This window comes from Microcebus murinus, chromosome 9 (assembly GCF_040939455.1).
Source record: "Microcebus murinus isolate Inina chromosome 9, M.murinus_Inina_mat1.0, whole genome shotgun sequence".
NCBI classification, from domain to species: domain Eukaryota; kingdom Metazoa; phylum Chordata; class Mammalia; order Primates; family Cheirogaleidae; genus Microcebus; species Microcebus murinus.
In genome coordinates, this window is record NC_134112.1 from 63557904 (window position 1) to 63578526 (window position 20623).

At 36.7% G+C, this 20623-nt stretch overlaps 1 protein-coding gene across 2 annotated transcripts in view; it reads left to right on the forward strand.

The window, feature by feature from the left end:
- Nucleotides 1-18445, forward strand: part of BCAP29 (B cell receptor associated protein 29) — a 37459-nt gene extending 19014 nt beyond the window's left edge. For both annotated transcript variants that reach the window (XM_012746166.3, XM_012746173.3), the window contains exons 7-8: nucleotides 13834-13934; nucleotides 18313-18445. In XM_012746166.3, the coding sequence (XP_012601620.2) occupies nucleotides 13834-13934; nucleotides 18313-18348 (137 nt within the window). In that variant the 3' untranslated portion in view covers nucleotides 18349-18445. The remainder of the gene's footprint in view (nucleotides 1-13833; nucleotides 13935-18312) is intronic.
- Nucleotides 18446-20623: the final 2178 nt, after the last annotated feature.

A 20623-nucleotide genomic window follows, 5' to 3' on the forward strand; every position in this document is an offset into this window, starting at 1 on the left:
ACTTTAACTTTGATGTAACTGCAGTTACATCAAAGCCACTATCTTATTTTAAAATTGCTAATACCTAAAAATAGTTTGTTATTTTTGGTCATATATTTTTTTGCTTTATTATCTTTTAATGAGCTTTTATGATTTAAATAAGAAAAAAACATGTTTTTCTCCTCTGTTTACGTGTCTCGAAGTTTCTACTCCTTTGACATCTCTGTCCCTTCTTGTATTAACTGAAAAAAAAAACCATATTAAAAAAGAATGCTAGCCGGGCGCGGTGGCTCACGCCTGTAATCCTAGCTCTTGGGAGGCTGAGGTGGGCGGATTGCTCAAGGTCAGGAGTTCAAAACCAGCCTGAGCAAGAGCGAGACCCCGTCTCTACTATAAATAGAAAGAAATTAATTGGCCAACTGATATATATATAAAAAAATTAGCCGGGCATGGTGGCTCATGCCTGTAGTCCCAGCTACTCGGGAGGCTGAGGCAGAAGGATCGCTTGAGCCCAGGAGTTTGAGGTTGCTGTGAGCTAGGCTGATGCCACGGCACTCACTCTAGCCTGGACAACAAAGCGAGACTCTGTCTCAAAAAAAAAAAAAAAAGAATGCTGTAGTTTATGATAGATGTGGCAAAAGGCAATATGTAATTAATAGCATGTTAATTATTTAAAGAAAATAAAATCTGTGACCCATCCTGTTAAGTAAATAAAGGATTTATTAGTATTTATTAGTTCATCTCTATGTTATCTTTACATGTTGATGTTATTGTCAAACCAGAAAAAAAGGGATTTGCTTGCTATAGGACAACTTTCCTGAGACTAATATGTAATGGTGATATTTCATCCTATTTGGTTCCCCATTTACATTCCCATTTAGTTGTGATATTGCCCTTTCCCATGAGCTTGTTATCTGTTCCCGAGGCCTGAACTCACAAACTGTTTATGTCTTCCAGTAACCAAGATGAATAGCTATGGGAAAGATAGTAACTTAAAACAGAAATTCAAAGATATCTACATATTATTGACAATACTGGAAAAGATATCTGATATCTCCCCCAAGGAAAAAATTTTATAATCTCTACAGAGGGGCATTAAAGCAAAAGAAACCCGTCTCTTCCCAGAAGAGTTTATAGTCCAGATAGTGGATCAAACATATGTACCTAAAATAACTGGGATTCATTTCCTCCCCTGTGTGAAACATGGGTTAATCTACCAAAATACATGAGTAGAGAGTGCTAAATGCATGCCGAATAACGGAATATTCCAGGTGATAAGGATGTAATCAAGCATAGTTCTCTAAATGTGGACATAGTAGGCAGAAAAAACAAGTGGAATGGCACTACTGTTATGAGTGAGAAAAGCAAAGCATATAACAAACTGGTCTGTTAGAAGTTGATATGTCACTTTTGGGTACAATGAATAATAATGGGGGGGTCAGTTGATGGAGAAGAGATGACTAGAGGTAGGAAGAGATGACAACTTTGAGTGACTTGGTGTTTTTTCCTACTGTCTTATTTCCTACCTATATATATATATGCATGTTCACTAAAGGCCTTCATGGTGAATGGTTTTATAAGGAATATATCAACTTATTGCAGGTTTATGTTTACTGCCAAGTGAGGTACAAAAGTTAAGCTGGACAACTTTATTCTAAAAACACTTTCAACTAGGAAAAAAATATACCAAACTATTAATAGTGGTTATCTTTTTTTTTTTTTTTTTTTTTGAGACAGAGACTCACTCTGTCACCTGGGCTAGAGTGCCTTGCGTCAGCCTAGCTCACAGCAACCTCAAACTCCTGGGCTCAGGCGATCCTCCTGCCTCAGCCTCCTGAGTAACTGGGACTACAGGCATGCGCCACCATGCCCAGCTAATTTTTTCTATATATTTTTAGTTGGCCAATTAATTTCTTTCTGTTTTTAGTAGAGACAAGGTCTCACTCTTGCTCAGGCTGGTTTGGAACTCCTGACCTTGAGCGATCCACCAGCCCTGGCCTCCCAGAGTGCAGTGTGCTAGGATTACAGGTGTGAGCCACCGCGCCCGTCCAATAGTGGTTATCTTTAGCATGTATAATGAATGACTTTTTTCCTGGAGTTTAAATTATTTTCTATAATGAATTTCCTTATATAATGAAAAAGAGAGATTTTAATTGTTAAAAAAAAAAAAAAAAAAAAAACCTGTCTTCTACATATCCAGGCAATGTGATGCAGTGGATTTGGGGCTTGAATTATCTAATTAATTGACCTTATTCTCTACTTTGAGGGTAGACCATAAATGTTACAAGAGTTGTTTAAACATATGCTAAATTATATGAACTACATTGCAAGTTCTGTGAGAATACACTGAGTAATCTTGGTTAAGTCAGTGGCCCTTTTTAGACTACAGTTTTCTCTTTCGTAAAATGAGGGCATGGACCAGTTTAACCTTTAATGTCTATTAAATAGTTCCAAATAATGCAATTAAACAAAAATGCTCTTTGAGAACTATTTTCACTATTGGCTTTTTGACTCTTAAAATTATATTTATTTTTCATCAGAGAACTTTTCACAAGTACCTTCCCTTTCTCTAAACTTAAGTTCAGCAGGTAATTTACCAATATTCTTCACTTCAGAAAAATGTTAGAATCATTAAGACAGAACCTGGCATGTTTTATCCATCTGTTAGCTCACAGAATCAGTGTGTTATGTGTAATGGGGCCACAAATCTTAAATGTTTAGCTCTTTGGGTGGGGCATTGGGAGGAAGAAGAGATGGGATATGCCAGTAAACAGAACCATTTCTCATTAGTGTTAGAGAGTGTTTGTTTAGAACATTTATTAGAGCCATTAATATGAAGTAATAAAACTTTACAGAAGAGTAGCAATGATCTGAGTAAAGAAATAAGCATATTCTTTTCATCATATTAATAATTATATTGGAGAAATAAAAAATGAGACTAGACCTCTAGAGCTCTTTCCAGCTCTGAGAGCCTTTGCTTAAGAATTGCAACACAAAGTAGTCACTATAATGCTTTATAAATGAGAGTATTCATCCAGAGTACCTAATTTTTTTATTTTATCAAAGTTTTACATATATATAATTTAAAAAGTCAAACAGTAATACAAGAGTTATAATGAAAACCAGCTGTCTCCTGAGGCCATCTCCCCAGAAGCAATTACATTCAATTCATTTAGCTATTTCTTCTGATATTTGCCTCCAGATTTCTAAATGCAATGGTTAAGTAGTTACTTCTTGATCTCTCAGTGTGGGATATTATCTTTGACTTTTTTATATGGATGATGAGGACTTAGATTTCTTATCTCCCCCAACTTCTCATACTTCCTATCCCTCGATCCTTCCAATATAAACACATCATAATTTTATTATATCACACTATTATAACTATATCTCTGTTATTCATCATCAACCCTTTGCCTCTTTCCTACATTCCATATTTTCTACTTTTTATTTACTCTCTTCTTTTGATAGAATATATCCAATAGCTTCCTGAGAAAAAATACATGAGCTGATAGCAGTATTCTGTATAAACATCAACATACCTTAAGTCCATATCTTTTCTAAAACCCAACAGCACTTTACCCATTGCCTCATTCATTTTCCCAGGACCCTAGAAGATGTGAGCAGGCATTAGTGTACTCAGTTATAGGTAGGGAGAATGAGACACATGCAAAAAATATCATTTGTTCTTTGTCCCCTTTGTTCTTTGCATGAGAAAAATAGAACTACATTTGGTTTTATTCATTAATGTTTGCTCTGTACTATAATTATTTGTGCAGGTTTGTGTCCACTCCAAAAATGTCTGATTTCCTCTTGCAAAGCAAGAAATCTGCTAAAGCATGTCCCAGTTTACTCTCTGTGCCATTAGTTTGGCCTCTTCATATTGCCACTAGAGCAGTTTTTAAACCCACCATCATGTCTGTGCATGATTTAAAACTCTTTATTGGTTCCTGTCACCTTTACAGCTCTTAAAGATGTGGTGACCTGGCCCCCAGCATCATCTCCAGCTTTGTCCAATTGAGATTTTATAGTCCTGCTTAATAAACATTGTAGTTTGTAGTTCTCCTAACAGTGGTATTTCATTGCTTTTCACCTTTGCCCAGTACTATAGGTCTGCCTACCTGGAATGTCCTCCTTCCTTTACTCTTCTAGATAGCTTATGCTCACCCTTCAGCTCCAGTGTTTCCATGTCTAGGAAGCTTCCCTGAAACCTCCCCCTCCCTTCAAGCTGGGTTGAATGTCCTCCCTTCTGTGCCTCCATATTCCTGCCTGATTTCTTATTTGATAGTGCACTCTGGAGAAATTATCTTTTTGTTTATCTTTCTTACTGGATTGTAAGCGCCATGAAGGCAAAGGCCACATCTAAGATATTTATGTGTCCCCAGCATTCACCTTTTTTTCCAGGCCTGGTATTAATATATAATATATACTAATAAATCTCACCCCCAAGTATAGACTTTGGTGCCTTCTCTTCCCTCCTTACCCAGTTTAGATTTTGTGACTTATCATAATTATGCTCTTGCCAAGTACCTATATCATGTCTTTCCTCATCCCCTCTTTCTTCCCTTCCTCACTCTCTTGCTAGCTCTCAAAGAGACCCAGCTGGTTTATATAAATGGCCGTTAAATTCAAATGGGCCCTCAACACTACATGACAATCCTGTCGCACTTCTATGAAATCTTCACTTTTTCACTCTACAAAACTAATTTAAATTTTCTCATTCACGTCAAAATTGTGAACTCACCCTAGTTCACTGAGCACAAATAATTAATCAGATAACAACTTCATCTTTCCACCACCGAAACTTCCATCCTTCCCTGCACACACTCCCCACCTGGGCTCAAAGACCCTGCCAATCCTTGCGTTGTATCCTTGGCTTTAATCCATCGTAACAGACTAAATCTTTCTTCTAGTCCTTTGGATCCCAACCCCACTATCATCAAAGGCTTTGTTGAACTGGAAGTGGTGGCTTGCACCTGTAATCCCAGCACTTTGGGAGGCTGAGGTGAAGGATCACTTGCCCAGAGTTCAAGACCCAGTGTGGGCAACATATCAAGACCCAATCTCTACAAAAAAATTTTAAAAATTAGCTGAGCATAGTGGTGCATGCCTATAGTCCTAGCTAGTGGGGAGGCTGAGGCAAGAGGATTGCTTGAGCCCAGGAGTTCCAGGCTGCAATGAGCTATAATCATGCCACTGCTCTCCAGCCTGGACCACAAAGCAAGACTCCGTCTTAAAGAAAAAGAAGAGGACTTTGTTTCTGCAGTTACCCCTTCACTTTCTATTATTATCCTACAGACATCCTCTGGGATCTGCTATCCAAAAAAATAAAATAAAAAAAAACTTCCCTCATACAATATTCCCCTCCAGTAACTGCCCCATTTTTCTGCTATACTTCATAGCAAAGTTTCTTTTTTTCTTTAACTTTTTGTTAAGACATAATTTCAAACTCACTAAAAAGATGCAAGAATAATACAAAACAATTTCCCCTATACCCTTTACTCAGTCCCCCCAAATGGTAACATTTTAAATTTGCTTTATCCTTTTTTCTCACTCTCTTCTTATCATTCTCTCATTTATTATTTTGAGATTTTTCAAATGGTGGATTTTCTGATGCCCTCATTCCTTCTATATTTGTTAAATGCCATTGTATTGTAAGGAGGAGCTTTCCCCGTTCCCCCAGTTATTGTTTAATGTATTCAGTGGTTATAATCCATTATGAACATTATATTTTATTATTCAAGTTGTCTCTCAGAATTGGCCAGTAGGAGCTTTTGATGATGGGTCCTGTGTTCTTTTGTCATGTCCCCGTTATCCTGTGAACACTTGCTTTCTGGTATAGTAAAATGTTCCAGGTCATTGTATACTTTTCTTCCCCTAGTCCTTGATCAGCCTTGATTCCTTTAAGTGGAGAATGGTATTTAGAAAATAAGACATTTCCCTTAGGTATGCTCACTGCTACTGAGGTGTCATCATTTCTAGGTCTTCTCAGCAGTACAAACTGATACTAGCTTAAATTTCACCTATGTAGAGAAACTTTTCCTGACTAATCAAGCTGATATAGCTGCATGGTCATTCTGTATCCTATCGCCCTGTTTTAACTTTCTGCATGTCACTGAACACTGTCACTGTTGGTTGGTCTCTTTATTTTACATTTATCTTCTTTCCCTACTAGCAGATAAGAGCAAACACCCTGGCTATCTTTTCACTATATCCTCAGCCCTTAAAAAAATGCCTTTACGCATAGCAGACATTCCGTAAGTTGTTGAACTTGAACAGATAGATGAATGGATAACACCTTTGTCTTAAGGGTAGTTTTCATTTCTATAATAGTTTCATCTTTTATGGTCATGAAAAATAGGAATCTTTGGTATATATTCCTGGGCTTTCAGCATTGGAGACTAGGAGAAAAAGTACCTTCCTCATATTCTTGATGAAAACAGTAAAGGTTTGTCATTGCTGTTGTTATGGAGCTTTATTCTCACAGCCCTTCTTTGTGTTGTACATTTTGACCATAATATATGATAAATCTATTTTATGAACCCTAATTTTAGCTATTTTTAAGATATTCGTAATCATGTTGCCCCCAACCCTTCTCTTATTACCTTAAACCTTTTTCACATGAGATGTAAAAATGTATACATAGAAGTGAAGTTTCTTGTACTTAGATGTTTTTGAAATGTCTGTACTTCTTGACTAGGTATATCTGCTTTTCCTATATCTATCTTCTCACTCCTTACTGACTTTTAAAAATAGTACTACTTTGATTCTTGTTTTTTTAAAAATACATCTAAAATACTATACCATAATTTTAAAACATCAGAAAATTCTATACAAAATAAAATTTTAATTCTTAATTAAAGCAAAAGAATTTGGGAGGTCATTTTGATAGATTCTTAGTTACTTAGATAGTACTTATAGCCTAGTGAATTTTATTGCATCTGGTCCTATATAACATAGTGTTTTATTTGTGTTTTTTCCTCATTGTGCTTTTATTAACCTGAATCTAATTTTTTTAAGACAGGGTCTTACTATGTTGCCCAGGCTGGTCTCAAACTCCTGGCCTTAAGCAATCCTCCCACCTCAGCCTCCTGAGTAGCTGGGATTATAGGCACATGCCACCATGCCTGGCTTCATTGTGCTTTTTCAAAAAGAAACATTTTTTAAGTTAGAACAGTTTTGATTTACAGAAAAAATGGCGAGATAGTACAGAGAATTCCCATATTTGCCATACTCAGTTTCCCTTATTATTAATGTCTTAGATTAATATGGTACATTTATATAATTAATGAACCAATATTGGTGCATTGTTATTAACTGAAGTTCATAGTTTATTCAGGTTTCCTTAGTTTTCATCTAATGTCTTTTTTCTGTTCCAGGATTTCATCCAGGATACCACATTACATTCAGTCATCATGTCCCCTTACACTCCTCTTGGCTATAGTAGTTTCTCAGATTTTCTTTATTTTTGATGATCTTGACAGTTTTGAGAAATTGATCAGATATTTTATAGAATATGCCCCTATAGGAATTTATCTAATGTTTTTTACATTAGACTAGGGTTATATAGGTTCTGAAAGGACAGTAACAATGGTAAAGTACCATTTTCCTCACACTTTATCAAAATTACATCCTATTAATATGACTTATCACTGTTGATGTTGACCTTGATCATGTGGCTGAAATAGTGTTTGTCAAGTTTCGGTACTTTAAAGTTACTTTTTTCCCTCTTCTTTCCATATAGTAATCTTTGGAAGAAAGTGACTGTTCACAGCCCAGACTTATAAAAAATGGGGAAATATGCTCTACCTCCTTGAGCATAGAGTATCTATAGACATTATTTGGAATTCTTCTGCATTGATTTGTCTATTCTCCCCCATTTATTTACTTTATGTATTTATTTCAGTTTGGACTAATGGCTATTTATTCTATACTTCAGGTTTTAATTTACTGCTGCTTTATTTTGTTGTTCAAGTTATCCAGCTTTGGCCATTGGGAACTCTTTCAGTTGGCTCCTGTGTCCCTTTGACACATTCCCATTACTGTGGATTTTCTTTTGTTTTCATTTTTGGAACGCTTCCTTACTTTCTGGCACTACAAGATACTCCTGGCTTATCTTGCATATTTCCTGCCCTATTCTTAGAATCAGTGCTTTAGGTTTTTTCAACCAAACTGAATTCTGCAATACTATTTGTGTTTTGTTTTCAATTCTAGATTAGCATGAGATATTTGAAACATGAGTATATTTTCATCAAAATATTTTAAGAATGTTCTGTTTGCTTTGCTCCAACTATCCTGAATATTTTGTTTGTTGATTGAAGATACAGTTGTGTTTATCTTATTTCAACCAAAATTCTCATCAGGTGATTAAAGTAACACTTTATCTTGTTCACCTAACATTTATCTTTTTGAGGAAATGGACTAGTTCCCCACAAGTTAATTTTTCAGTTGCTTAAAGCTTACACTTTTTATTTATTCATCCCTTCTTTCCTTCAAGGAACATATTTTAAGCACCTGCCATGTGCTAGGCAGTATGCTGTGTGCACAGACAGAGAGATATGACACAGCTCTGTTTTTTGAGTAGTCCACAATCTAGTGTGGACATAGTTGCCCTTAAGCATGATAGGTGCTTTGGTGAATGTGAGCTTGACATCTAATAGAAGCCAGCTCCCGGAGATGAGGACAATTTCTTGCCATTTTGAAAGATAACATTAGCCAGAGGAAATTGGAGAGAGTAAGTGAGGCAGGGAGGTTAAGGGAAATAACAAGATGTTATAACAAAATGAGCAGTGTGTAACTGAAAGATGTCATGCTGAGGTACTGCGAGGAAATTGAGGCAACTGGAGCATACGATAAGACAGAGGCAGTAGAGAGAGGTGAGCAGTCAGTCTGGAAACCATCTTGAAGAGCCTCATATGCCATGTTTGTAGGCCAACAGGGGCACTGTGGAGGATTTGGACAGCACTTGCCCATGTGTCCAGTCACTTGGACAGCACTGTATACAATGAGTTAGAGTAGCCAGGCAACTAGGTGAGGAATCCACTTCAATAATGTAAGCTGGAGGTGAGCACAGTGGTCACAGAGATGGAGCACGGGGATGGTTTGGAAAGGTATAAAGGAAGTAGAATCAACAGAGCTTCTCAACAGATGGATGTGAGGTTAAGAGAGAGTAGGTGGTGATTGAAGTGATGAATAAACCATAGACCTTATATAAGGACCCTACAATATAGGCATATACAAAAATACAAAATATACAAAATATAAACTGTAATATAATTCAAACCACAGATTTGTGTGCCTCACTTAACAGAAGTTTGTGTGTCTACTTTCCAAGTATCTTGGAAGCATTATTGTAGATTAACAAGTCAATAATTGATCACTGACAAAGGAATAGTACATGCGAGGATTAAGTATTGAATAGCTCTGGTGTATTACACTCTCAAGTTCTCAAAAACAGAACAAATAAACTGAAAAGAAACCAACACTAGCTGTCTGGAAACATTTTAAGTAAAACATGTTTTCCTCTGGCTCACTACTTACAGCTATTGTCCCACAGTCCAACTTTAGCTACCATGCCAATGCCTCTAAAAGTTTCTCTTCCATTTCCTGGCAACATTTAGCTGGTGGTGTCTGTTACCTCTGGTAGAAATCACAGTGATACAATACATTTACACAGTGCATTAATCTCTCCAGCTCCTCCTGTTGTGCAAATAGCTCCATAAATGTAAATTTGGCGCTTGAAAAAACAAATATTTTGGCCTTATTTGTCCTTTTACATAGACATTTTGCACAAACATTTTAGCTTACTATGTGTCACTATAACATTAATTGGTGTTATTTTCTATTATGTTTTAATAAATTATGCATATGCCTTTAAAAGTTCCTAGTGGAACATAACCTGGGGCATAACCTAGTCTCTGACTGAATGTGGCCAGTATTCTCATAAAATTTCTCAGCAAGGCCAGGAACGGTGGCTCATGCCTGTAATCCTAGCACTCTGGAAGGCCAAGGCGGGTGGATTGCTCAAGGTCAGGAGTTCGAAACTAGCCTGAAAAAGAGTGAGACCCCGTCTCTACTATAAATAGAAAGAAATTAATTGGCTAACTAAAAATATATAGAAAAAATTAGCTGGGCATGGTGGCACATGCCTGTAGTCCCAGCTACTCCAGAGGCTGAGGCAGTAGGATTGCTTGAGCCCAGGAGTTTGAGGTTGCTGTGAGCTAGGCTGACGCCACGGCACTCACTCTAGCCTGAGCAACAAAGCGAGACTCTGCCTCAAAAAAAAAAAAAAGAAAATACCTCAGTGTTTCCATAAAGCCACTGGCAAGTGATAGCAACCCATTTTTGCAGATGAGAAAATTGAAATAGCAACTTAGATGTATCACCTAAAGCCTCCTTGTCCAATAATGTTTTCCTTATATATGTTGTTTCCAAAATAATATGGCTCAAAATAAAACAAGCATATTCACATGTCAGATAACAAGTTTATATAATCTCTTAGTTACAGATGCAGTTCCAGAAGGAGGTGGAAGGCATCCAAAACACAATATTGTAATTTTTATAAAACGAGATAGAAAGGACTGGGAAACAGTCCAAGAGGCTTCTAGACAACAACAGCCTCCCCCTAATTGGAGTGAATTCATAAGATAATAATCATTAGGTTTATTAATATCCATTGAAATACAAAACAAAATAAGAAATACAATTTATACCTTGGCTTGCTAAGTAGCAGAAAAACACAGTATTTGCCTGCATTTGTTTTGTTATAGCTTCATACCAGTGATAATCAGAAAAAACTCCTGGATAGGCTGTACAAGTGGTTTTCTAGCTTCTTTTAATAAGGAACTAATAAATTGATATCTCTGGTATTAAATTCCTTAAGTAATTTATGCATGTCAGAAATTGAAGTATAAATCACTTTTTAACATTAAGACAAACCCCTGTTCAATACAGTTTCCTGACCAGCTGTCCTAGTACCTTCAGGCTGCTATAGCAAAGCACCATAGACTGAGTAGCTTATCAACAACACAAATTTATTTCTCATGGTTCTATAGGCTGGGAAGTCCGAGATCAAGGCACAAGCAAATGAAGTGTCTAATGAGGACCCGTTTCCTGGTTCACAGATGGCATCATCTCACTGTGTGTCCTCACATGATAGAAGGGGGAAGGCAGCTCTCTGAAGCCTCATTTATTAGAGCACTAATCCCTTATTAGAGGCTCTAATCTCTATTAGAGCCTCCCATCCCTACCTAATCACCTCTCATCCCTACCTCCTAATGCCATCACATTGGTGGTTAGGTTTCAACAGAGGAATTTGGAGGGGACACAGCATTCAGACTATAACACCAACATCTTAAAACCACTGGTGTAGGCAAGTCAGGCATTATTAGGTTGTGGAATCTGCTTTGCTTTTTATATACTAGAAACCCAAGGTCTTAAACATTTTTGGTTAAGTCTTGAAGATAACACCAACCATGCTTCATATGTTCAAGTAGTGTCTAGGAAATGCTTTGTAGAACCCACATTTGAAAACTAATATATAACTGTTTATATTGTGGTTGTAGTATCATTGAAATCTAACCATCATAAAAAATGTCCTCCATACCTAACTCATACCTTTACCAAATGATATCACATTAAATTTGTCAAAATCAGTCTTTTTTTTTTTTTTTAAGACAGAGTCTCACTCTGTTGCCCAGGCTAGAGTGAGTGCCGTGGCGTCAGCCTAGCTCACAGCAACCTCCAACTCCTGGGCTCAATCAATCCTCCTGCCTCAGCCTCCCTAGTAGCTGGGACTACAGGCATGTGCCACCATGCCCGGCTAATTTTTTGTATATATATTTTTAGTTGGTCAATTAATTTCTTTCTATTTATAGTAGAGACAGGGGTCTTACTCTTGCTCAGGCTGGTTTCGAACTCCTGACCTCGAGCAATCCACCCGCCTTGGCCTCCCAGAGTGTTAGGATTACAAGCGTGAGCCACTGCGCCCAGCCAAAATCAGTCTTTAATACCTAATTTAGAATGACAGATCTAAATGGAGGAGGAAAGGAAGGAACATGGAGGAAATTATAGAACTGTGCTGTCCAGTATGGCTAGCCACTAACTGCACCTGGCTATTCAAATTGAAATTTAAGTAAAATTGAATAAAATTTAAAATTTAGTTCTTCACCTGTAGTAGCCACATTTAAAGTACTCAGTAGCCACATATAGATAGCGGCTACTGTATTGACAACATAGATATAGAACAACACAAAGTTTAACAACACAATCTAGAAAGTACTGATACAAAAAGTACTTTAGTTGCTAGTGTCTTATATGTTTATATAAAAATGCCCATATAATGGCTTCTCAAGAGGAAAGATTGTTAATAAATAGAAACCATAATTTTATTTCTATGTCAAAAAAGTAACTTTTAAATTTATAAATCCCACCTTCTTCCCTAAAACTCCTACCCTAAAAGATTTACAAATATAGAACTTGTAAAGGCTACATGTACAGAATTATAAGTAGAGCCAGTTCAGGATTCTCAGATTTGGGAAAAATGATTTCTGAAAGCACTCCATAAGAGAAAATTTTCAAGTATGACAACAAATTTTTCTAACTCATTTTGTACTACTCTTCCCTTCTACATATTTTGCTGATTACTGTCTTCTTCACAATGTGTTGTCATATATATTTTCTTTTTTAATTTCTATCCAAGGACATTAATCTGATTACTTATGACTGTAGCTCCTTGTTAAACAAAGGCCAATGTATAGTCATTTTTGTGTGTCATCATCTTAAAGGCAGGATGTTTGCATAGTCTAAATTGTCTTCCCATATATTACTTCTTTAGTTACAAGGGATAAAATAGTAACTATAAAATGGAAAAACAGTGCGGGTGTTGGATGTGGTGGGCCTCTGGATACCCTGAGAAGCATTCAACATCACATATATTTATATCTAAGTGGAATACATGACCTGAATTTAATCATGAGGAAAACATCAGCCAAAAACAAAATGAAGAATATTTTATTTTAAAAGTAGCCTAATTCTGGCCGGGCGCGGTGGCTCACGCCTGTAATCCTAGCTCTCTGGGAGGCCGAGGCGGGTGGATTGCTCGAGGTCGGGAGTTCGAAACCAGCCTGAGCAAGAGCGAGACCCCGTCTCTACTATAAATAGAAAGAAACTAATTGGCCAACTAATATATATAGAAAAAATTAGCCGGGCATGGTGGCTCATGCCTGTAGTCCCAGCTACTTGGGAGGCTGAGGCAGAAGGATCGCTTGAGCCCAGGAGTTTGAGGTTGCTGTGAGCTAGGCTGACGCCACGGCACTCACTCTAGCCTGGGCAACAAAGTGAGACTCTGTCTCAAAAAAAAAAAAAAAAAAATGTTGATGTCATGAAAGATGGAGAGAGGAAGGCTACAGGAATGAATGAGGAACTATTCCAGATTAAAGGAAACTAAAGGGATACCACAACTAAATGCAATATGCGATCCAGGTATATATTCTGGTCTAGAAGTGAAAAAAAAAAAAAAAAAAACTAAAGATGATGTAATTGGGACAAGTCTCCAAATTAGAATATGAATGATTACATTAACTATACTGTGGTTATGTTAGAGAATGTTTTGTTCTGGGGAAATACACAATGATGTATTAAAGTGTAAAAGGGTACTATATCTCCAACTTATTCTCAAATGATTTAAGAAAATAATCCTGTGTGTGAAGAAAGAGAATATGATAACAAACGTAGCAAAACATTAACAGTGAATTTGGGTAGACTACACAGGAGTTCTCTATTAAGTCTTGCAACTTTTCTATAAATTTGAAGTTATTTCAAAATAAAAATGAAACTCAATTCAATATTTTCTAGCCCTTTCTAAGGCACAAAATGATGTGATGACAATGAAGATGCAATCAGAGAGACTTTCTAAAGAATATGATCGACTCCTGAGAGAACATACTGAGGTTCAGGTGAGTGACTTTAAGGGCCTGTATTTTTTGAAGTAGCAATTACCTAAGTAAACTATTTGGCCTAGTTGCCCTTCCCTAATCAAGAGGATGTGCTTTAATCCTGGCTTTGTTGAATCATTAAAGAAGTCTTATTTTTACCTAGAAGGTAAAGATTAGGACATTGCAAGAAAATACAAGGTAATCATAATATAAGGAATTGCTGACATGCTAACTTACAGCATTCCAGATTTGGTGAAAGTTTAACTCAAAGAATTGATCCACAAAACTGGAAGCATTGAAAAAGATACTAGTTCTAGAAAAATTGAGCTTTGCTATTTGGAATGCTTGCTATATTTGTGCCAAAATGAGGCCAAAAATTCAAGTGCCACATCCCACTGCTCCTTTTGTCCCAGTGTTTTAGACATCTTAGGACAAAGACTATAGCATTCAAATGTGTGATTTATTTCCAGAAGTTGATTAGCAATATGGAAATAGAAAAAATGTTATTGTTCAAGCCACAAAATCAGATCTGGGCCATAGTTTTTCTTTTTCTTCTTCTCTAGTTCCACAAGAATAGGTTCCAAACATTCATCCATGTTGGGCTTGTCTTTCCCCCATCTTTTCTGCTGCCAGCCACTAACCCGAATTGATTTCCCAGCCACTCTTTTTTTTTTTTTATATGGACCCACACTTACTAAGTACTTTTTTTTCACTCCATCTCTAGATAGTCCTAAGTAAGTAAGGATGGAGAGAGTAAGTTAAGGAAGTATGAGACAATAAGGCATCTTGGGTGCACAGAGAGTCTCATTCAACTTTGTTTTCTAAATCAACTCGATGAGTTCCTTAACTCTCTCAAAGACCCAGATTTTGGAGGTGGCAGATTGAAGGTAGGTCTTCTCTTCATAGCCCAGCCACTCTTTGACCAGTGTGTGGAGACTGGGGGGAGACCATTCCAGAAGCATCCCTAGTACTCCTCCCAGTTCCTCCCAAGAAAGACAAGTTGGGCTTAGTCCTCATAATTTGGCAGCCTTTGTGGCTTTCAGTCAGGGCTTTTTACCAAGTACAGCTCTTTGTGTCACTGCATGCACTTCCCTGGATGTTAGTGGTCATTGTATCCCCAGGGTCCAGCACTGTGCCTGGCATGAGGCAAGCAGGCACTATACTTACAGACATTGGAATCAGACATACATGGAATACCTATACCTGGTCTAGTTTTTTGTCTTAGGCAGATTATATCATCCCTTTGAGGCTCACTTGTTTCATCTGTAAAATCTGAGTAATAATAATAATGGCTGGCTCACTGAATTGTTGGGATAACTAAATAAAATGTGTAGAGTGCTTAGTACTAAGCCTGGCTAGTAGTAAACACTCAAGAAGTAACAGCTGTTATCATAATTATCATCAGCACCATCATCAACATCAGTATTACTTCCTCTGTAAAAGTTTTACTGAAAGAATGACTTATTTTCAACCAGCCACTTTGACCCTTGATTTAGAGCCAGTCAGGGAGCAGTCCAAAGCAACTTTGTAATCTGATAGTCCCAGTAGATTTGCATGTTTGAATTAACTAGCCTACTTTGATAATAGCAAGAAAAAGGGTGTCCCAGAGAAGCATGGATACCTATGTCCTCCAATCCCAGGATACCGAGGGCTCAGTTCACATGGTCTGCGGTAGGTAGTTAGATTTTCAGCAAGACCACCCCTTCCCCATTTCCAAAAGAGAGATCCTGAAATTGCTCCCCTCATCGGGGCACAATAAGAATTACTCCATCTTTCAAGATCCACCATGGGAAGTGAATAAGTCACCTCAGAGACCTCTTGTCTGAAAACATTTTCCCCCTATTTGTGAGGTCACAGTGTACTCAACAGGGATAAATATCCACACCAGTGACTTTGCCATGGCGTCAGAAATGTTTTGAATGGAAAAAGGAAAACCGGGAATATGCACTCAATTTCTTACAGCTAGTGTCCATCGCTGACTGTCTCCCTTGTGGTAATAGCTAATGGTTCTCTTAATCCTGAAAAAATACATGGAACAGTGAGATTCCCGCAACCATTTCATTCCCCTAAAAAAGCTACCTTCAGTTTAGAGCTTCTGCATTCTTGCCAAAGGATATAGAAAGCTTTTATGAGCAATTCTTTCCCAAGAAAATAGTTGTTGTACTTGTTTCTTTGGAAAAGAATGTGTTTACTCTCCATGACAACCCTCTAAGTTAAAATGTTTTAATATCCCTATTTTGTGGATGAAGAAGCTGAGACCCAGAGATGATTTATAATTTACTCAAAGTCACTGAACTAGAAGGAGATAACATTCAAAAGTCAGGAAATCTTTCCAGAACCTCCATCATAAATCACTATGTTCTTCAGGCAGTGCCGGTCATTGAACTGTGTGTTCTTGCATCCATTCTCTCTCACTGCTGCTCTACTCTGTATCTCAGGGAGCTTCATCTCCTAGGCGACCTTGTTCTTTGACTTCTGGGCAGGTTTAGCCAATTGAAGGCCCCAGTAGAAGACTGAAGGCAGGAGGAAGGTGAAAGCCAGGGATTTCTCTTATTCTCTCTGCTTTAAGTGTCTTCTCCTTCATGGCTCGAGTTCCTTCCCTCCGTGGTCCCAGTTCCCACCAGCCAGCTACTACCTATTGGCCCTCACTTCTGGGAACCATATCCTCCCTCATCCCTCCTGCCCAAGGAGTGATGGTGGCTTTCTGAGGTGCCTTACTGCACCCTGTTTGGCGTGTCTACTCCCTCATCACCTATAAAACAAACTCCCTGTAATAAATATCTGTGTTTGAAGGCGGAGAACAATCTCAGCTCCATAGTTTACCAGTTCTGTAACCCACAGGTGACTCATTTGCCATCTATGCACCTCAGCTATTTCATTATTTAAATGAGGGCTATAAGGATTAAACCAGATCCTAAAGAAAGCACTTTAAATATTTTTAATCAAGAAAAGCTCTATACAGCCACAAAAGGCTATTAGTTATGTCTTGATTGGTTACATTTTTTTTCCCATCTACCTACCTACCCCCACCATTGTTCGGTATGAGAACCACCTATATAAGGTTCTGACATTTAGGTGTCATTAAACAAGAACCCTTTTCTTAAAAGTAACTCTTGAACTTTAATGTTCACCACCTTCTGAACTTTGCTTGAGAAGCAAAAGACCATCTATAGTAAAAAGCTGTATCAAATTGTCCTCACAAATTTTACTTCTGCTGTCAAACGCACCTTAGTAATTGCATTATATCCTAAAGTTCTTTGGAAGACATGTGAGCTTTCTCAATTTTTCATGGTTGACATACTTTCAGTGAAACAATCATAAAACAAAGGACTGTTACAATACTAAGGAAACAAAAGTTAAACAGGGAAAAACTTGTTTCTTTACTGTAAACAGATCCTACTTTGCATCTTTTGAGTTGGTTTGGATTTCCCCATCTGGTCCCCTCCCTGTTATAGGCACTAAATAAATATTAGAAAACAGTCCCTTCAAAACATGTAGTCTTTGCCTTTCCTTATTTGTCCTGGCTCTCTTCTAAAAAAAGAAAGAACTAACAAGGGCTTGTTGGAAGCACAAACCCCTCAGCACCTGCCAATTTTTAAATTTCATTTTGGAAAATCAACCTTTAATTAAGGGACTTGTCCATAAGAACAGCTTCATTAAAGCTTTGATTTTTATCAAAAGGTGTCAGATTTGTATAATTTTGTGGAAGCAGTACGTTATCATTTGGAATACCTCCTCTTATCTTCTTTGGTTGCTTAATGTTATTAAAGTTGCTCTGAAAGCATTAATGCTCAGCCTGAACAAGAGCTTGATGAACTTCCTGTATAAGCAGTAACATTCTGCAACTCCATTTTATGGGATTTTTTTTCTTAATGTAGACATTTACTTTCTGAGTGCAAGTGATCTCTTAAGGTTAATTTCTACTCGATTTTCCTTCAGTTTTAAATGTCATGTTAAGTCATCTTTGTAACATAATCAGCAGAATATAATTCAAGAAGTCAGATCTATTGGCAAATAAATATCTGTAGGAGAAAGAAAAAATAAAAGCCAACCCAATGGGGTTTTTTGCTTCCCTTCATTCTTTCCTTGCCAAAAATCTTATTTGGGTTTGCAGTAGGGGAATTTTAGAAATTATGTTTTTCAAGGTGTAACTTGTGGAACAAAAGCAAAATAAATTAAGGCAGAAAAAAATGAACTTATCAGTGTTATTTTTTCCCCTCTAAATAAAAAGCACTAATTTTATAGTTTTTTAAATTTGAGATTTTCTCAGTCCATTTGTTCACGTTTGATTTTGCTCATAATTATAATGGAAGAGAAAATGTTTTTAAAAGTCCTGGTCATATCTGTGAATCTGTTTCTCACTCTTTGCTGTACTACATGTCACATTTTTTTTTTACAGGATCGTTTAGAAAAAAGCAATAAGAAAGGCCTGTGAATGTTATAAAAGAAGATTGTGATACATCGTGTCAAAATGATAAATTTGTTATCATGTTAGTCTCTAGAAATTTTAAAATTCAGTTCAGAAAAATGCATTATGACTGGTCAGTAATTTTTTTAATGCCGCACATAAGTTATATCATAATGGCACTATCAAAATGTTTGATGATGTTTCAGATATATTACAAAGTCTATATTCCAACTCTAAGAAAAATATAAGCATGTTAAATACCATATTTACATATTGATAATAATACTGGTGTTTGGTGGCTATTTCCCAATAAAAGGAAAAATTCATTAGCCAGTTACTTCCAAAATTAGATTTTTTAAGTTGCATGAAAGCATTAATAGCCTTGAAAGCTTTGATGAGTTTTTAATAATAATAATAATAGTCTATTTAATCATATAATTATGTGTTTGAAAATATTGTTTGAGTATCAGCAAATTTGTTCACAGAGTATATAAGGATAACTGATCAGAATTCGCCTCTGTATTCATAGGAAAGAGTCAAAAAGAACAAACAATGACCTTAGTTTTTCTTAAGCCTGATGATACTATGGTTTACTCTAACAAGACAGCTATATTGATAATTATATTTTTGTTACTATGCTTCTGCCCTGTTGCACTGGTTCTTGCTGACTTTTGTGTTAATGCATAATTATTAGTAAGCATCCTGGCTTTTCAAGTTTATCTAGTAATAGAGTTTACATCTATTTGCATAACTGCCATAGCACTGAACTAAATTTATTTTACAACAATGTGAAATGCTTAACTTGAAAAGTTAATGTATGACATCCAAACAGCAGTGTTTTTTGTGGTTGTGAGAGTAACTAATTATACGAATATTACCTCAAATATACACTCATGCCACACAGTTTTCCTGAGGTGTTTCTATATTCTGAAAGCTAAATATTAAATACTGTTTTTTCATTGAAATATTCATTTAGAATTTCCTTTAGAAGGTGGTCCTGATTATAATATTGATAAAATTTAGTTTGTTTCGGTGTTTAGACATGAAAATTATCTTCCTTGTCTCATAAAGACCTAAGTATAAAAGAAAACGGAAAATAATTCCTGGAGTTTTTACTTCTCTGGTTTTTGTTTCATCCTCTGTTTATTATAATTTTAGCACCAACTTCATGCATATTTAATTTTTTATTGTAAAGTAGATGAAATGAGCAAGTACATAAAAATTTTATTTGAGATAAAAGTCAGGAGTTACTGCTAGAAAACAGACATGTAGGAGACATTTAACAGGAGTAAGAAATGGGAGTTAGACCATATGGGCTGACAACACCATAAATAACAAGAAAAGGGAGTGCTGAAATAGAAGTGAACAAATGATAGCTCAAAGCATAGACTTAGAAATATCAAAGTGAGAGCTACATAGATAAATATATAGATATTGAAAATTTGGGATCCTGGCCTACTTTACATGAATCAAGTCTAATGTCAGAATAACATGCAGGAAAGTAGAAAATGCACAACTTTAAAGTTGGCAAACTAGGCCAAATTTGGTAGCTCATGCCTATAATCTTAGCGCTCTGGGAGGCCAAGGTTGGGGGATCACTTGAGGTCAGGAGTTCCAGGCCAGCCTGAGCAAGAGTGAGACCCCATCTCTGCCAAAAATAGAAAAAATTAAGTGAGTGTGGTGGTGTGTAGCTGTAGTCACGGCTGTGTGTAGGGGGGTGCCGAGGCAGGAGGATCGCTTGAGCCCAGGAGTTTGAGGTTGCAGTGTGTTATGACACATCTGCACTCTACCCCGGGTTACAGAGCAAGACTTCTCTTAAAAAAAAAAAAAGTCAAACTAAAATCTAATCCCATATAAACTGGCTCAAGTCTGAAAAAAGATAAAAAAGGGAAAAAAATAAAATCTAATCCCAGCTTCAACACTATTTAGCATGCAAGACATCTATTACCTCATCTCCAAAATGGGAATAATAAAATTTAGATCAGGATTGCTGTATAAACTAAGATAACACAGTGATTTTCAAAATTGTTCAGACTGTATAGAAAGGAGAAAGTCTGGGTACACTTTGAAGAGCATGAGGATTTGAAAGAGTCCCAAAAGAGCTCTTTAAAGTTTATATTTAAGGACTCTTAGACTTTAACCCTCTCAATTTTAAAGATCTATAACCTAAGGCCTCACAAGTTGGAGCAGTTTTTTCAAGGTAACATGAATAGTTAGATTCAGAGCCAGGATTGGAGTCTAGAATACAGGTATCCTGGTTCCCAGGTATTACTCTAGTCTTCATACACAGACCACCTATAAT